The 18,717-nt window shown below is 42.4% G+C and overlaps 2 protein-coding genes across 4 annotated transcripts in view; one reads left to right on the top strand and one right to left on the bottom strand.

The window, feature by feature from the left end:
- The window catches only part of EZR (ezrin), a 43,603-nt gene extending 39,810 nt beyond the window's left edge, over positions 1 to 3,793 (top strand). For both annotated transcript variants that reach the window (XM_054970038.1, XM_054970045.1), the window contains 3 exons: positions 236 to 328; positions 1,474 to 1,725; positions 2,353 to 3,793. In XM_054970038.1, coding sequence (XP_054826013.1) covers positions 236 to 328; positions 1,474 to 1,725; positions 2,353 to 2,517 — 510 coding nt within the window. In that variant the 3' untranslated portion in view covers positions 2,518 to 3,793. The remainder of the gene's footprint in view (positions 1 to 235; positions 329 to 1,473; positions 1,726 to 2,352) is intronic.
- Positions 3,794 to 4,818: 1,025 nt separating this feature from the next.
- The window catches only part of SYTL3 (synaptotagmin like 3), a 59,522-nt gene continuing 45,623 nt past the window's right edge, over positions 4,819 to 18,717 (bottom strand). The window contains exons 12-15 of one of the 2 annotated variants that reach the window (XM_054983764.1): positions 18,312 to 18,438; positions 16,354 to 16,477; positions 13,833 to 14,038; positions 4,819 to 5,017 (exon numbers count right to left, since the gene is read on the bottom strand). In XM_054983764.1, the coding sequence (XP_054839739.1) occupies positions 4,887 to 5,017; positions 13,833 to 14,038; positions 16,354 to 16,477; positions 18,312 to 18,438 (588 nt within the window). In that variant the 3' untranslated portion in view covers positions 4,819 to 4,886. The remainder of the gene's footprint in view (positions 5,018 to 13,832; positions 14,039 to 16,353; positions 16,478 to 18,311; positions 18,439 to 18,717) is intronic. The other variant, XM_054983773.1, reaches the window with a different exon arrangement.

Below are 18,717 nucleotides of genomic sequence, written 5' to 3'. Positions count from 1 at the left end.
GAGATAATTCTGGGAAATGGCTATGCCTCAGAGGTGCATTATGGGGCAGGAATGCCAGCCTTATGGTATAATTATGGGAAGCTGATACAACCTGAATAAACTTAAATGGGGAATGAGAACATAACCCATAGGGGATTTCAAGAAATTGTATTTATATATTTTATGACTGAGAATAAGAGAGAAAATCAAAAGTGCTAATAAGACTCCTCCCTCCCCCTTTCACCCGGTCAAACAGGCTACAGAACTTGCGGAATATACAGCCAAGATTGCACTTCTGGAAGAAGCAAGAAAACGCAAAGAGAATGAAGTGGATGAATGGCAGCACAGGGTTAGAATCAAGGGGTTTTTTTTAGGATTGTGTTCCAGAGGTTTAGCAACCTGTGGCCATCACAATGCATCCATGGATCACAAAGTCCTGAAGAATAGTAGTTTTTGCCACTGTGGGCCTACACATAACCAGAGTGGTGAATGGAGCTACACATTGTCACTGTAGACAAACTACTACTGCAGTCTGCTGTGATGACATTAGACTGTAATGTGGATGGGGCTGCTGTTTGCTTTCTGCCACCTAGTGTGTACATGCATAGTTATTCGTAAGAAGCTAAATATTTGAAATTGGGCTAAACAGACTTATGCTGGTGTAATTGGCACCTCAAACATTAAAAACAAATTCCTTGTAGAATACAAGGCTTTTCTTTAGCAAAAATACTGCTTCTAGCATTCTGTCTCCTGTGTGTTGGAAGTAGACATGGGCACAAATGGGAAAAAAATTCCGAACACCCTGTTCGTCATTTGGTGCCATACATGGACGAACATGAACTGTCCCCGGACATGTTCGTGGGGGCCAGAACCACCCCCAAACCCCACCCCCACCTAGCCCCCCCTCCCGTCAAACCCACTTACCTGGATTCCCCCCTGCCAGCTGATAGTTTAAAGACCCCTGTCCTGGAAAAAACAGCAGTGTCTGCTGGCAGCTAGTTTGAGGGGTTACAAACGTGACCTTCCCAATGTCCAATACCCGCCAAATTTGCAGGGGACATAGTCCTCACTGTCCTCTGAAAAAACCCCAAGTTTCAGAGAGATTGCACCCTGGGAAAGGCATGATCCATGGGTTTCCCCATTGGCTGTCATTTTCTCTTCACAGTGGCAAAAACGGGACTCTCTGCTGGAAGTACTTTGAAGGGTTAAAGGAGTTCAGACAGAGTTCAGTCCCTCCCTGCCTCCGGTTGCCAGGGGGATTGATTGCAGGTGCCAGACTGTCTGGCTTGACAAAGGGCTGCGGAGGCTTGCAACAACCACCTGTTTGTTTAGGATGGGGCCTCACGAACAGCTTGTTCGAGAACAGCAGATTAGGCTGTTCATGGTTTTTTTCTGTTTGTAATGCTGTTTGTGCCCATGTCTAGTTGGAAGCACAGGTACATTCATATATTATAGTACACTGTAGGAATTTGTTTCCTGATTCCACTTCTGCAGGCTAAAGAAGCCCAGGAAGATCTCATAAAAACAAAAGAGGAGCTACACTTGGTGATGACTGCTCCCCCTCCTCCCCCTCCACCAGTGTATGAGCCAGTGAACTATCATGTCCATGATAATCTTCAAGATGAAGGAACAGAGTCATCTGGCTACAGCGCAGAGTTTTCAAGTGAAGGCATATTAGATGATCGCAATGAAGAAAAGCGTATTACTGAAGCTGAAAAGAACGAGCGTGTTCAGAGGCAGCTGAAGGTTTGTATTCTCAGCAACAACCATGCCATCCGGTTGTTGTACTGAATTGTTCATATATTCAGATACTGAGAGATCCTGACTAAGTCAGGAAAAAGGCAGGCTTTACCCCCATCAGTACTCCAAAAAGTTCAGAGTAAGCTTAGAGAAAGGTAGTTCAAACAGGCAGAAAAATTGTATCGCCATTTCCCCTATTGCTTGACATCTCTTTCCTTTTATGTAGGCTACTCCCAAGGGGGCTTTATTCTTTGTTTTTAAAAAGTTATTTTTATTGTGATAGAGAGGTAGTGCTCAGGTTTGAGAAGCTCATACACAATGTGAATTTACACTGTTTATCCAGCTTTTTTCTCTGGAAAGCAGAATTTCCTGTGGTGTTCCTTTATGTAGACTGGACAAGCCTAATGAAACTCAGTAAGAGTAGAACACTAGAGGGATAAAGAGGGTTTGAAATGTTTTCATTACAAGTTGGACTTTCTTGTAGAAGTGGAAAACTTGATTCCCAGTTTTAAGTGTTCAAAACTCTCAGACTACCATGTTTGTATGTTCAACCCTATTAATGCTTGTATATTCTTAGAACACTCTCTCCTAAAAGTATTTGTACCTCCTATTAACACTCTGTTAACATTGTAGACGCTGACTGATGAACTTGCTCAGGCCAGAGATGAGAACAAGAAGACCCAAAATGACATCATCCACACAGAGAACATGCGACAAGGGCGTGACAAGTACAAGACACTGAGACAGATTCGACAAGGCAATACCAAACAAAGGATTGATGAATTTGAGGCAATGTAAAAGCACCAAGAAGGCAAGACTCTGGGAAGTGCAGATACTGAATACTGACTTTTCTTTCTGAAGGGTCGCTTGAACAGACACAACAAATAATATCTCCCCAGCCCTCCCACTTGGATGCTACCTGAACTTAGGTAATGCATCCATTAACTTTAAATGTACAGGGGGTGCTGGCAGAGAATTTCAGTCAAATCTTGATAACGTCACATTTTGTCATATCCTAGTGCCAAAAAGCCTGGTTTTGTTGTCCATTTTAAGATTTGTGTGCTGCTTGTAACAGTACTGAAGAACAGGCACTTCCACTGTGGCAGATATGTCTAGATTAAAAAATAAATAATAAACCTGCAGTTAGTGTGGTGTGCCATGTTTCCTACTACTAAACATTGCAACAGATTAGACGGAATATGCAGTATATAGGGCTATTAAAGTCTTCAAGGCTTCCATGTAATTTTCCCCCTTGTTGCAGAAATGTCACAATGAAAGTAAAGAACACTCTTTTTTTTTTTTAAGGGAGTAAGTCTGAGATTAGATTACCCCCACTGAATTTGGAGACACATCCACAGTAACCACTCATATATTGGCACACTTGGATACACTTCTTGTGTAAGAGGCAGGCAGGAATATTGTCACCCTTCAACCTGATAGTGTAGTACTCCAACGTAACCAATCAGCTGTAGTGTAGTATTTATATATCTATATTAAAATGTAAATGCGAATATGAGTTATAATTGTAGTTTGAAAAGGGAGGCTAAAAGTTTTTTGCTTTGTATATTTTGTTATCTCAGATTTAATATTAAAAGAATAACATGTTAGAAATAATAACTCCTATTCTTTGCTGCAAAGCAGCATAGGAAAATGATTACTATCTAGAAAACATTTGTAAAGGTGATCTTTTTTACTTTAAAGAAAATTGATACATGCCTATGATTAAGTATATATAATTGCATTGAACCTATTTTTTCTAACAGTTTTTGAATTTTTTAAATGATATAGTTTCAGACTCCAACCATGAAGGGACCTTATGTCGACTTTATTCTCTATTAAAGAGCATTTCTATAGATTTCCTCCACCACTTTGCCCATATTAGTCTTTACTCCCAAAACAATTCTCGAAAGCTCTGGAAATCTGCTGGAACGAATGAATACCAAGAGTATGGTATTAGTTTTAGTTCTATATAAAGCTCCATATGCTGCTTTGTACTCTTAAAGCTAAACATTCATATCAAAGTGTTATGGGATTTGTTTGCAATTCACCAACAAATAAAAAATCTGCAAGGCAACAGGAATTGGAAGTTGTGTGATTTCCCCCTCCCCTGAGAGCCTTGTCTCCTTCAAATTATTGCAATACATGTACATACATAGTCTCATAACACTGATAAAATATATAATAGAGGGGGAAATAGTTAATGACAAAACCCATCTAACCACTTTAACAGGGGAATGATGAAGACTGGCTGATCAAAGATGCTTGGTAATGAAGGACAGTTCTTTATCCTTCATTGGCCCCATCAAAGAAGAACTCAATGAACTTGAAAGTCAACCTAAGATGGCCTTTCTAAAAGAACACCATGGGTGTGGTGTTCAAGTGGCAAAATGTTTTGGCTGCATTTGATGCATCATTTGAACTGTATGGGAAAAACAATTTATAAATACCTTAAATCGTGTAAATGTTGGTACAGTTTTACAAATTCGAGATCCATGCTTATTATACAGGTAGTATTGTGTCATTAATGAAACCCAGACTGATCAAATAAAAATGCTGATGCAATAGTACAGAAATATGAAGAAAAGACTAGTACTGAAGAGAAGACCAAGCAAGTTGTGGAAGAAAGAATAAGGGTGTAGCCTTTGATGACTGTATAACCTCTTGTATACAAAATATGCAGCCTTTCACAGTTGCATACCAAGTTTGAGATAAGATTGACCATTTGCATTGTTTAGTTCATTGCTGGGCCTAGCTTCAAGAAAGCAATAGAACAGTAAAATATAGCCATCTTTGTGGACTTGTGGGTTTTTTTCCTAGTAGAACATAAACTGACAATATTTGTTTAAGAGCATCCTCACTGAATTCCCAAACTAGCACCATCAATGGTGGCAGGAAAACGTCATGCCCAAATTGACTAAGCTACCCAGCTAATTGCCAAAAGAAATGGATTATCTGTAATGAACTTGGCAGTTAACCACTTTTGGTGTATAGATGCACCAGACGTGTACAAGGAGAACTAGTTTTTAAATGTCAACTAGGCGAGCATGTTCTTCAGGCTTTTATTCCTTAGGTTCAAATAACAAACAAATCATACCTGTTACACAAGGTTTAATGCTACAAAATAGCTTTCTATCTACTGTAGCTGCAGAAGACAGTCTGAAAATGGTTCAGAAGTTAAATACATGAGCATTGGAATGTAGAGTAAGTGTTATATCTGTCCATGAATTTGGGCTGCTGAGTACTTTTTGCCATTGAAGATCTGCTTGGGAGGTTGCATCTGAGGTTCTGGTTGGGACTTCTGCAAACATAAGAAAATAAGAATTACCTACTTTGACTCTTTGTTCTGTTCTTTATCTTTCTTAGTTTGTGTCATGTAGAATGCAACAGAATACTCTGAGTAACAGCTATTAGGAATGCACACTTCTTACTCCTACCATGTCTCCTTTCAGCAGGTACCATGTTTGCAAAATCAACATATCTATCTTTAATTTTGACATGCACACCCTGAAGTAAGGAAGTTGAATAATAAAGCAGCTAAGGAGAACTTTACAATTTCCACTGCCCTATAGAACTGTAAGTTTGCTTGCTGTAAACATTTTATGAGTTTTACATCAAAAAGAGATCAAAAGAGTTTGTCTATAGCCATAGGCCGTCACAATTCACCAAACATTGACTAATAAACAATTAAGTCCCTTATCACAGTTTATAAAAGTTATTAAAATTAATTAAAACAATACAGTATGCCAAACTATCCCAGGGATAGTTTTACATGAAAACTGTCTTTGTAATACAGGCTGTTCAGAATCTTTCACTTGATTCGGGTTTGTGCCTAAAACCACATATAGGAGTGTCTTCCTTATCACAAGTCCAAATGCATCTTCTAGTACTTGACCCTAACATGAAACCAACACTGCATAATGTGCATTTTCTGTACAGAAATCCAGAAAAAGAATGAAGGGATTTAATCAGAGAGGTTCAACATTGCTTAACATGCTTACTAGGCTATCAATTTTCTTTGCACCAAACACTATCAGCCAGATAAGTGCAAAAACCAGCCATGACTGATATTACATGGTATATCTACCACCATCCATTTAGGTTATTGACTTAAATGCAAGATGTCTTGGATGCGCTACAAAAAAGCTACAAAATTACCTCCTTTAGCCATTGATCTGTCTTTGAAATGTTTAATTAGTGCAGTTGTAAAACTTCCGTGTCTCACTTTTTCCACTTTCAAAGATCCACACAATTAAAATGGAAGATTTGTATTCACTTACCGTGAAGCTTCCTTTCTCTGTGGTTCAGGAGTGGGGCAGTCCATACTCTTGGAATACAGCTGCTCCTCTCTGAAGGCAGGATCAGTCAGCTGACTTTGATCCCGGAAGGGAGGAGCTTGTCCCTGGAATTGACAGTCCATTCCCAAGCTCTGACTCCCCATCACGATATCAAGAGGGATAAATAACTTCCCTCAAAAAATTTTTTATAGAAAGGTCCCTTCCTTGAATCCAGTGGAAGACTATTGTCCTAACTCTTCATATGATCTTAGAAGCCACCCTCCAAGAAACTCAGGTGGGTAGGACTGCCTGACTCCTGGACCACTGAGAAAGGAAGCTTCACGGTAAGTGAATACAAATCTTCCATACAAACAAATCTCTTGTATGTACTCTTGGGACATACAAGAGCAGTGTGCCCCAGGATGGATAGTCCGGCTTCCAGGTCTAGAGTGTGTGTTGTGGTACCCTCCGACTGAAGGTTGTCTCTGGGGAGGACAACTTATCCTATATTTCTTGATGAGAGAATATACTGGTTTCCACGTGGCCTCCTTATCGATCTTTCTAACTACTAAAAGATTTATAGGCTGCTGATGTCGCTGCTTCCCTTAGTGAGTGTGCCCTGACATCCAGCGGTATCTCCAGACCTCTGGCTTGACCTGCCAGAATTATGTACTCTCTGCTTTACTACTTAGCAAAGAAAAAGACACTGTCCCAAGGAGGACCTCCTGAAAGCATACAACTAGTGTCTCAAACTTGTGAAAACTGTTCAGTCTTGCCCAAGTGGGATCTTGCATCTCTACGTATATCAAGGTAGTGAGATTCTCTTTCCTTCCCATGTTTTGGATTAGGTTAGAAGGAGGTAAGTACTCTCTCTTCTATTCTTTAAAAACGCAGAGTTCACCTTCAGAAGAAAGTTCTGTTCATAACTTGCTCTACCATCTTGAAGGAAAAGGCATGGAGCTGCTGCTAGTGCCTGCCATTCTGACACTTGTCTAGCTGATTTTATTCCCATCTGAAAGATGGTTTTAAAGGTCAATTCCTTTAGAGGACATGAGGCCATAGGCTCAAAGCGTCTTTTGAATAATGCTCTCAATACCAAATTAAGATTTCATGTGGGAAAAACCGGCAAGGCCTTGGAAGATTCAACAATGAGGTTCCCTTTTAAAATGGATGCTATCCCTGTTGCCATGAGGGTGAAGTATAAGGGAATGCCACTTCCTAGAACCTCTAATTGTCAAGATGGTCGCTACCTGTTGTCTAAGGGTGCTGGTGTTAAGACTTTTCTTCAACCCTTCTTGAAGGGAGGATTAAAACTACCTAATTGGCCCCAAAAGGTTTACATGCCTCTAGCCATGCACTCTTCTGGGAACTTGGCAGGAATTTTTGTAGACTCTATGGAACTCTTCCTGGAGGCTAACATAGTACCAATTATGCCTTCTGCATAGTCCAACCCTATTAGTTGTTTGCATTCAATCTCCATGCTGTGAGGCTTGTCAGAGCTGGTCGAGGATGTGGTATTGTTCCCTGCATCAATTCCCTCCTTCAGTGGGAGGTGCCAGGCATCCATGCTTGAAAGATTCTTCAGGTTTTGAGACCATGACCTTCTGGACCCAAAAGCTGCTGTTAGTATCACTTCTGCACTTTACTATGTGATCTTCTGAACAGCTTTGTGCAATAGCTGTATTGGGGAAAGTATACAGGATATGCGGAGGTAGCTTGCTGCTCACAGCATCTATCCCTATGGTTTGAGGGTTCTTCTTGTGCCTTGCCAAAAACTGCTAGACTAGTTGGAGAATCTCTCTGGATAGCATCCATTCTGTTTGAGCCATCACTCTCTGGCTTAGCTAGTCCTCCGGGGAGTTGTCCTGGTCTGCTACATGTACTACTTTCAGAGATTCGAGGTGATATTTTGTCTGTATAAATACACGGTGACCTGTGTGAAGATCCTGGGATTCCACCAGACCCAGTCTGATGGCTCCAAGTTCCAAAGGATTTACACTGTTGATTATTTCTTCTTCAGCCAGATGCCCTATGCCATTCTTCCCTGGGTGTGGGATCCCCATCCCCATCCCCAAATACTACAATGCCAAGACCACGGCAATACAGCCCGGAAAACCCACAACAACCATGGAACTCAGTGTGTCTACACCAAGGTAACAGGCATAATGGCGACTGGAGGGCACTTACAATGCTTGGTAAACCCTTGGCAGCCAACAGTAAGAGACAGATGGGTGCTGGATACTGTGATCAGTGGATCTGCAGTCTACCCATGCTATCGGTGCTACTAGGATTCTGGTGAACACCCTGGGTGGCGTTTTCAGGTCAAAAGGAAGAGCTTGATGTTGGAACTGCCTCTGAGAGATCGATGGAAGCCAGACAATCTCCCTTCTGAATGGCAGTCATGACAAATTTTAGCCTTTCCATTCCATTTCTTGTTCCTAGGTGTCTGCTTTATTTGAGCAATTCTTTTGGATCTGGAGGGGAAAGGCCCAGGTGGCACAGAGGTGAATTCCACTGATCACAGTATCCAGCACCCATCTGTCTCTTACTGTTGGCTGCCAAGGGTTTACCAAGCATTGTAAGTGCCCTCCAATCGCCATTATGCCTGTTACCTTGGTGTAGACACACTGAGTTCCATGGTTGTTGTGGGTTTTCCGGGCTGTATTGCCGTGGTCTTGGCATTGTAGTATTTGGGGATGGGGATGGGGATCCCACACCCAGGGAAGAATGGCATAGGGCATCTGGCTGAAGAAGAAATAATCAACAGTGTAAATCCTTTGGAACTTGGAGCCATCAGACTGGGTCTGGTGGAATCCCAGGATCTTCACACAGGTCACCGTGTATTTATACAGACAAAATATCACCTCGAATCTCTGAAAGTAGTACATGTAGCAGACCAGGACAACTCCCCGGAGGACTAGCTAAGCCAGAGAGTGATGGCTCAAACAGAATGGATGCTATCCAGAGAGATTCTCCAACTAGTCTAGCAGTTTTTGGCAAGGCACAAGAAGAACCCTCAAACCATAGGGATAGATGCTGTGAGCAGCAAGCTACCTCCGCATATCCTGTATACTTTCCCCAATACAGCTATTGCACAAAGCTGTTCAGAAGATCACATAGTAAAGTGCAGAAGTGATACTAACAGCAGCTTTTGGGTCCAGAAGGTCATGGTCTCAAAACCTGAAGAATCTTTCAAGCATGGATGCCTGGCACCTCCCACTGAAGGAGGGAATTGATGCAGGGAACAATACCACATCCTCGACCAGCTCTGTGAGAGATCTCTGTCTTTTGGTGCTACACCTCTGAAGATGCCAGCCACAGCTGCTGGCGAAACGTCAGGAACTACAATGCCAAGACCACGGCAATACAGCCCGGAAAACCCACAACAACCATCGTTCTCCGGCCGTGAAAGCCTTCGACAATACACTGAGTTCCCTTCTTTGGTATTCTGACCAGATTTGTTGGGAGAGAAGGTACTACCCTCCTTTAGCTGTTTGGTCTGCTTTCCTTTATCCAGAGCTTCTCCGAACAGGTTGATGTCTTTAAAGGGAACCACAGCTATTTTGGCTTCGGGGGAAATGGTCCGCTTTCCAATTCCTAAGCTAAGTGTTGTGCCTGGCTGCCTGAAAACCATGGTTCCTGTTGATCACAGCATAGCATCTAAGAATGTGTAAAGACTATTGTCGGGGCTATTTTCTTAGCTTTGCCCTTCAGCTCTTTAAAGGACTTTGCTGCTCACTGCAGCCAGGTCTGAGATCCGAGAGAATGCAGCTCTAGGAAGGAACGGAGCTGTTGCCAATGCTCTGAGGGATGTAGCAGAAGCTTCCAATTTTCTGTGCATAGCCAGTCGTCAATGAGCAGCACAGGATTAGACAGCAGCTTGATCCTCTTAGTAACCCCAGGAATCAAAGTATAAGACTTGGGTAAAAAAGGAAATAGTGGTTAGTTTTGTCAGTTTCCCTCTTAGACTTCTACAGGTATGAATGGCTACTGGAAGGGAATCTCTGAAGGAGTTATTCCTGATTTTAGGGAGGATTCTCTCTGACCCCGTTGTCCTCCTTAAAGAGAGAGACTCCAGGACCCTCATCATCTTAGGGAGCCTTCTAGGATACAGCTCCTGAGGAAAACATTGTTTGTATCAGGGTGACTGTGTACTAGAGAATTTTCCTTTCTTTTAACAAAATCAAAAAGAGTCCAGTAGCACCTTTAAGACTAACCAATTTTATTTTATTGTAGCATAAGCTTTCGAGAATCAAGTTCTCTTTTGGAGGCTTAACTGAGATCTGGGCTCTTAATGGCCCTTGCCGTCTCTTTAATCTGGGGGGGGGCACCCTTTTACCATTCTGGAGTCAGACCCCGCCTCACATGTCCCTCTTGCCCATTTAAGGGTTTAGCCGCTAGACTATTTGTTGGTGTGCCTTCAAGACTTCTTTGATTTCCTTCTTATTTCCATCCTGTGCCATGCCAGTAGGTTTGTTTAATAATAACTACAACTGCAACTATGTAAATAGTGGGCATTAACTTCTTTCCCCTTGGTGGTGGAGAATGCCATCCAGTTGTAGTTGTCTCTGCAACACTGGTCTTTTTTGGAGGTCTCCCATCCAATTGGTAACAAAGGCCAACCTTGTTGAGCTACAGGTATCTGATGAGATCTGGCTTGCTTGGACTAACCAGGTCACGGGCTGTGATAAGGTCAGAATTATCATTATTCCCCCAGAACTGCTGGGTAGTTGAGACTGGTTTACCCAAGGTCAGCTACTGAGCTCAAGCAATTATGGGACTAGAAATAGCAGGGTGCTGATTTGTGGCCCAGTCACTTAATCACAACATTACAGCAACTCAATTCAGGTGTCCTTGCTTGATATGTCCAGACCCTGGACCTGCCCCCTTTCACTAGTTTGAGAGGCCTGGGAGTTGGTCAAGTCTAGGCTGCAGGCTTGTACTCTCTGAGGCCTGGGAGGTGGCTAGGTATGCCTTTACTGACATCCCTGCCAACAGAATTTTCCCACCAAAGGGAGAAAGTGAAAGTGCACCTCAGAAGTCCTAGCCGAAAGGGAGGAGAAATAGCTGGCTCCAAGGCTTCTGCTACTCTTTTCTCCTCCCTCCTTCCTTTCGCAGCCTCTCTTCCCCACTGGATCAGTCTTACCATAGTTCAGTTGGGACTGCTGGGATTGGAGCAGCTCCACTGCTGCTGCTGGAGTTTGCTTCTTCCAAGCCTGAGGGAGTTCCCGATAATATCGGTCTACGTGACAGGCTACCACAGACTCCCTGCACCCTCTGGCTGTCCAAGGGGAAGTTCCTCCCAGCCCAAAGGTGGGGAAACTCGGTGAAGTTTTGCAGTTGCGACTGTGGAGCCTAGGAACCTCTGGCTCTAATGCTCACGGTCACTCCGAGCAAAACAGGGGTGGGGTAGGGCCTTTTCCTTCCCATGCAAGCTCCACACTGCCTGTTGGCCTTGGCCTCCCTGAGTACTGGGATTACAGACGTGCACTACCACGCCCAGCTCATCTCTGGCAGTTTCTTCTTCACCGGAATTATTGCGAAGACGTCCTGTTCAGATGGCAAGGCCAGAAAGACTGGCAATTCCAGGGAAAAGCCCATCTCCTCCAGGATCGATATCAGCTGACTGACCCTGCTTTCAGAGAGGAGGAGCTATATCCCAAGAGTATGGACTGCCCCACTTCTAGGACCACTGGAGAATACAGCCTGCAACCACTAGACCAGTGGTTCTCTGTCTCTGACACTGGCCTCTGAAAGCAAATGCCGAGTGGTGTTAGGAGAAGCTAAAGTTCCCCTCTAACTCCATCCTAGTACATGTTGTTGCTTAGCCAGGAGGCCAAGTATCCACATTTGTTAATAGTTGTCTAGGCTGGGCTGCCATCTAGGTTTACCCAAACTTTTTTGCTTCTAGGGGATATTGGGGACCCACATGCTGGAGATTCATCCATTTCAAAATCCTTCAAGGAATGCAGCCTCCAGGGGAGGTAGTCTATAAATGCAAGAACTGATGCCCAGGAGGCCCATTATATAATTTCTATCCTATCCCAGCCTGCCCTGCCCCATTTTTCAGAGGAGAAAAAATAATACCATGCAAGTGTGGCTGTTGAAGAATTCAAGCATTGCCATGGATACCCCAGTTCATACATTACTTCTACTGTGGGGTTGTGGTGGTCAGGCAGCCTCTCCTTGGGGGTATATTTATAAACAGAGCAACAGGAACAATGACTCTACTTCCTCTTCTTGTGTATGAGAGGGGAAGGAAGTGTTGCCAGCTGAATCCACTGTATTTGTCATAAGCTTTGACAATTAGTTCTTATCTTGGGAACACCCAGCAGGATAGTTTGATTATCTTAGAACTAAAATTGGCCCTTTCTGCATAAGACTATAAGGCTGGACAGATTTACATGTTCCTTTAGAAGCATTAATGTTGTTACTGTTTTTTTCAGTATAATGAATTCTGCACTCTTAGGTGGTAGTGAGTCTGTACAATACTTTGCTTTAATTTTATCCAAACCACCATGGTATAAACTGCCAAAATAGGTGGTAGATTACATTGGGCACATCAGGGCATGTGTACCATTCCTAACCAACTACTTGAACCTTAAAAATGCTTTGGTTATTTTACATTCTCCAACCTATCAAAACACGATTTCAAATTATATGCCTTGAAGTTTATTTTAGTTCTTCTGGTCCATCGAGTCATTTAACTACTAAAACAAAGTTACTATTAAAAGTGGTTTGGGAAAAGTAGAAATTATCCTTCTATTGACTGTAATTCTTCATTTTACCCCGGAACCATGCTGGTATGGTAGCTAAGAGCCAGAGCTCAAGTTCTCTTATTTTGAATTACAAATTCAGTAAACAGCCTTAAGCAAGCTGTTCTCAATCTCCATCTGCAGTACAGAGATAAACAATATTGCCTATTCTACTGTGTTGTACTGTTTGAGCAACACTTTAAATACTCTCAACCAATATATGCATGCTGGTCATTTTATTATGAAAATTAAAACATGGGATTTAAGAAGACATAGGCAACCAACTCTGCAAAAGACAGGATTTAAAGCTAACCCCTATAATCTTAACAGCTAAGGACTAAGCCTCATGTGGATAGGTAAATTGGCACAAGGGTTCCAGCCACAGCTACACTTTTAGAGGTCTGCAAACATGGGGAACCTGCAGTTTACTTTTTTAAAAAAAAGCTAATTTGGGAGTTAAGTGTATTAGGAGCAATGTGGCTATCACTCTCCTTCCAAAAGCATCAAAGTTCAGGTGGTATTTTGGGCTGCCATAGCACCACAATGGTGCATAAAACCACAGCAGCCACCAGGAGGAGGCAACAAGGGTGGGGATGGTGAGCCCAATGCCTGGCAGGCGGTAGAGGCAAGCCAGGTATTGTTTAATATGTCGTGTTAAATTGTTTTGTTTCACCAGTGTTTCAGCTCTAATTTAGATTTTTGCTGGTTTTCAAATTGACTTCCATTGTGTAAGATGCCTTATGTTTCAGTGAGAATGGTGGAGTATAAATACTCTCAATAAATTAATAAAATTAAAATGGGATTTTCTTTCCCTGTGAGTCCTTACAGGGCCCTTCTTGTATTTAATTAATACTGAGCCTTTTTCAAATTCTTATCTCAAGTAATCCTTAGAGTGGGAAGCAGGGGGAGAATCTGAAAACCTATGAATTTATGGATGAGATACTTGGAACAACAGGAGCCTTCCTGGCTGGCAACGCATTCTCTCCCTGTGCTATGCCAGTTGCAACATTGCTGTGGTGTGTGTGTGGTATTCATTATATCTGTTTCTCAACACGTGAGATAGGGAGGGGGGTCAATAACTTACTTGTTCCAAGCCTTGCTCCACCCAAGAACTGATTGCGTAAGCCAAAAGTCGATTGATCCCAGACTGTTAAGTCCAGACAAGACTGCTGCAGCTGAGATGTGGTAACCCCACTGAAGACAAACAAGTGTTTCCAATGTGGATGGGCTTGTTTCTTCAGCACAGGAGTCCTTTGTTTCATGTCACGTCGTCCCAGGATGCAAAGGCAGCTTCCATAAAGAGATTTACAAACCATGCAGTGAGTTTCAGATCAGGAGAAAGTTAGGGCACAACCTAACCAAAGTCAGAGATTCAGAAAGTCTCCTTGACTTCAATAGGAGCACTGAGCACACAAGTAGCACTTTCCTATTGAAAGCAATGGGATTAAAAAGTACTTAATACAGGTTGGATTGTGCTCGTTTGACAGAACAAAAAAGGCGTGGCATTGAGGACAGGTATATTTTATTGTAGTATGAGCTTTGTAGCATAGATGAAGACGTCAGGCTGTAGCCTGTGCCTCTTGCAAATTCATTACTCATTCAGGTACCATGATACTGTGTTTCAAGACAGGTTAATATAGCTATACCAAAGCAGTATGAAATACCTTTCATTGGTTCTTTAGTTTTATTTTGAATTTTTGATAGCCTTATCTTTTAATGTATTCTGATAAATCTCCTAGACTCCATTCTATTTTCATTCAGATACATAGTTAAAAGGGAAAGTTACTGGCTTAGGTAACCTGGTAAGCTTCATTGTTGAGTAAGATTTGAACCCAGCCCCTCCCAACCCTCATACTACAGTGCAATTGGTAGTGACCAATATTGCTGCTCCTGTTGTCTGACTGAAAACTACCAAGCAACTGATCAACTCCCTGCTCTCAAAGGTACTGTTCTGGTGAGAATACAATTAGGACTCACACTGTTCTTGACAGATGTTTTGGAACTTTAAGGGCTGCAAGACCAGCAGATTGTTAGCAGGTAAAGCTTTACCTAACATGGAAATAGACTGAGGAGGAAGCTACACTTCTGCTCATTGTACAACTCATAAAGGCACAGCAGACTCGTATACAAGGGACTGTAAACAGAACAAATGTGTGTACATACGGGAATTTCTGCCAACTCCATCTTCCTACTGCAGTCTTCTGTCCCCCTCAAGCACTACTCTTAAGAATGGGGGGGGGGGGTCCCCAGGAACAATGCAATAGCTGGACTAGGAAGTAGGAATTGGCGGAATCTCTTGCATGTTCTGCCACATGTGACGTTGGCGCATTCCCGCCCAACTTTCCTTTTTTTTTTTTTTTTTTTGAGCGCATGTGGGATTGCACTATACTGTTGTCCTGTTTTTTAGCTTCTGTAGAAACTGGGCATGCATAGTACTCTGTTCTCTACCATTGATTTCCCACTCAAAGTTTTAAATGCAAGTGTTTCATAAATATGCAAGTAGTGTGATTGCACTGTTCCATATCCTACTATATAAAAGGCAAACTACGTTCCTGACCACTCACTCCTTATCCCCATGCAGGCACAGTATGCAGGGATAAGAAGCAAGTGGGGGGCAACACAGTTTGCCTCCCTGCTGCCTCCTTTGGGCTTCCAGAGGCCCAGAAAGGCTCAGTGCGGCAACGAGGCCCTTCCAAGGTCCTGCAGCAGCCAGGGGGGCAGGGCTCCCTGCCGCCTCCACAGGGCCTTGGAAGGGCTGCACACAAGCCAAGTGGTGGCCAAGGAGCCAAAGAGAGCCCCCCATCTCTTCTCTGATCCCCCTCCCTCAACTGATGCCTCAGGGGGAGGCGTGGCGGGGGTGGGGAGCACTGCTAGGGCTTATTGTATTTTCTCAAACAATGGGTCTTATTGCTAGTTTAAAATAAAATCATAAATGGCATTCCATTCTCAATGTTGTTCCTAGACTGATAGTCTGATTGCTGAGCGATCCTATGTAGCAAGCACTGCAGTATGATTCCCTTTGTATAGATAGATACTGTAATAGTACAAAGACCAATAAAAAAGTTTAAAGGGGGGGATTATAAGATCGTGCATGCAAGCCAGACACATGTGTGATGTTTAAAGGAGAGGTAATGGGGAGAGGAGGGATTAGAGATTTGCCTCCACATGCATTGATATGGTAGGATAATTGCACAGAAAACCTGCATCAAAAATAAACACAGACCAAAACAGATCTCACAAAAAACGCTTAAAAACCAGGATCATTATGACCCGCTTGCACATGGGAAACGATGACGTGTGTAATGAGTGAGATAACCCGCCAGAGTTCCATTGACAGGCTATCCCATTAAGGATGTGTAGAAGCGGCCTGTCTCATCTATTTGTATTATTTGACTGTTTGCTTTGTCTTATTTCTTGTTCTAGCTTGTTATTGTATTGTAAGATAAAAATCAAAAGGGTGAGATGCTGCAGAAATGGCACCTTATACAAATGGACCATTATTCTCCCAGCTTTTGGAATCCCAACCAAAAGTATGAAGCATTCTTTTAAACTTAAAAACACTTCTCATACTGAGATAAGTTTAACATAAACATTGTCAACCATACCTTTTAACAAATGAATTCAGTAGGCCGTCAGGTCTTATCGCTGGCAAATTTTTGGCCTCAAGTACTATAAGATGGAGCTGGTAACCAGGATATGTTTTGTCTTCTGTCGCTGCAAGAGGAAACACTGCTTAAACTGTAAGATGGATAAAGGCTAGAAAATGTTTAGGGTAACATTTCTAGGTGCTGTCCCTTCAGCAACTTTCCAAAAATCACACTAATCATTAGTTGTGTATGTCTTTGGGCAATGGATTCATGTAAAGATGACAAAAGATGATGTGACATCTTCTAGACACAAACTGATCCATTACACAAGCAGAAAACCCAAAAGCATATGCCGAGATGTGAAAACACCCTTCCCCTCCTCCATAGCAGCAGCAAGTGGCACAGGAACAGCATCTACATGCCCCATTCTCACAGTACTTGCTTCGCTACCACCCCCCTTCACACCTGCCCACTGCTCTGGAGCCCCACACAGCCTACAACACACACACACACACACACACCATCCCAGCCACCTGTACTGTTACAGAACGGCTCATTAAGAAACAAGAAAAAAGCTCTTTAAAGGGCTGGGGAAGAAGGGCAATGCAGTGCACAGCCATCTTGAAGGTACAGCTTAGTTCTGCCCTCCTTCCCTTAACAGCTGTGGGTGAGCATCCAGTTGGACACTACACCAACAGCCACCCTGCAGTTTTCCCTTTACTTCAGAGAAAATATATTTTCTCTGGAGTAAAAGGTGGGAAAATGGGGTCCGGATGAATTGTGCACAGATTGGGCATGATGTCATTTGGATGCTCCCCTTTACAGTGGAAGATTCCGGCCGTCCATGTGGGAAAAATCCCCATGTAGAAGCAGTTACAGTTCTACATGAACTCCTAGTAATAAGCATACTAACTCATTTGATGCCCCTTAACAGCATCCAAAGTTTGCCACATAAAGTGGCCACCTTATTCTGCCTAATGGTAGGCTTAGCCATGTTCTGGGGACCTGTAGAACTTCTAGCATCCAAATCATAATAAAGAGCATTATGCAAGAGGTTCTATGGCAATCCTATTCCCTTTTTTAAAAATGTGGAAAGTTCTGATGTGCCTAACACTAGAGTATAGGAGACAGAATGTGTATGTCAAACTGTTAGATTCAGAGAATTACCCCTATCCAAGACTCAAATACTGACTGCAACCTAAAGGTACCATGGAATGTTTATATTTTCCAGGGCTACTCTTCTAGATCTTTATATATATTATTTAATAATTCACCTTGTTTGCTTTCTAATTAAACAAGAACAGTAGAGATAGGTGGGGCAGGGAGGTTACACCATGCTAAAAGCTACTGAGCTCAAAGCCTAACGTACTGAGGATTTGATGGGGAAGCAGAGGAAGAAATTTTTAAAAAATACAGCTGGAGAAAGAGACCAAGGCCTAATACTCACAAAAAAATAATAAAATGTTAAACCTGTGTCTGGACTATACTACTTCTGACTGCAGGTGTAAGAGTTTTCCTCTTTACAAAGAATCCCTACACAAAGAAAATTAACATGTCCAGTTTCAAATATGTGGGGAACATTTTATATGGACAAACATCATGGAATCCTTACTTGTACTTAGAAGTGGTATAGTCCAAACACAAGTTTGCCACCTCATCTGCCATTTGTAAGAAGGGGATCTAATAATGCAAAGAAAAGAGAGTGCCACAATCCTGCAACCAAGCTGTTGCTGTCACTTTTATGTAGCTAACTAAAGCTCTAAAGTGAATGTGGCATAAAACTTTCAGCAAAGGAAGGGAGAAGGGACAGGAGGACTAGAAACCTATTACTAGCCTACCTGTTTTATACAGTCATTTCCTATTTTTCCACAATGGAAGATTCAAGACTGTATAAGACCTTGAACAAACAGTGATTTTGCCTTTTAAAGGCTTTACACAGATCATTCCAGAATATTAACAGTAAAATTAATACATACAGTGTTTTCTATTTTCTTTCATCTGATCTTCATATTCAGAGTTGTTACAAAGGGAAGGTGAAATCAGCTTTGCACGTACCAGAAGTTCTCCACTGTAGTTAATCATGTTATCTTCTGACTGTTCAGCCTGAACCAAAGTTGAGAGGAACACACATGAAAACTTATGAACATTCCATGCCACTCCCCTCCTCTCATGATTTATTCCCATGATCAGCAGAGGTGGCTGTTATCGAGAGAGAGAAAAATCCAAGAATGGAAGTTTATCTGTGGTAATTACAGCAATTATGTGAGACAATTATCTGCATAATTGGTCTAAACTCATCTTTCTCTGATCTACCTATCAAACTAGAATGCTAGTAGACTTCAATCTAGGTCAGACTGGGAATCCCAATAATTGTCTTTTATC

This window comes from Eublepharis macularius, chromosome 1 (assembly GCF_028583425.1).
Source record: "Eublepharis macularius isolate TG4126 chromosome 1, MPM_Emac_v1.0, whole genome shotgun sequence".
Classification (NCBI taxonomy): Eukaryota; Metazoa; Chordata; class Lepidosauria; order Squamata; family Eublepharidae; genus Eublepharis; species Eublepharis macularius.
Note: the sequence above shows the minus strand (reverse complement) of the source record. Positions and strands in the feature narration are given on the sequence as shown.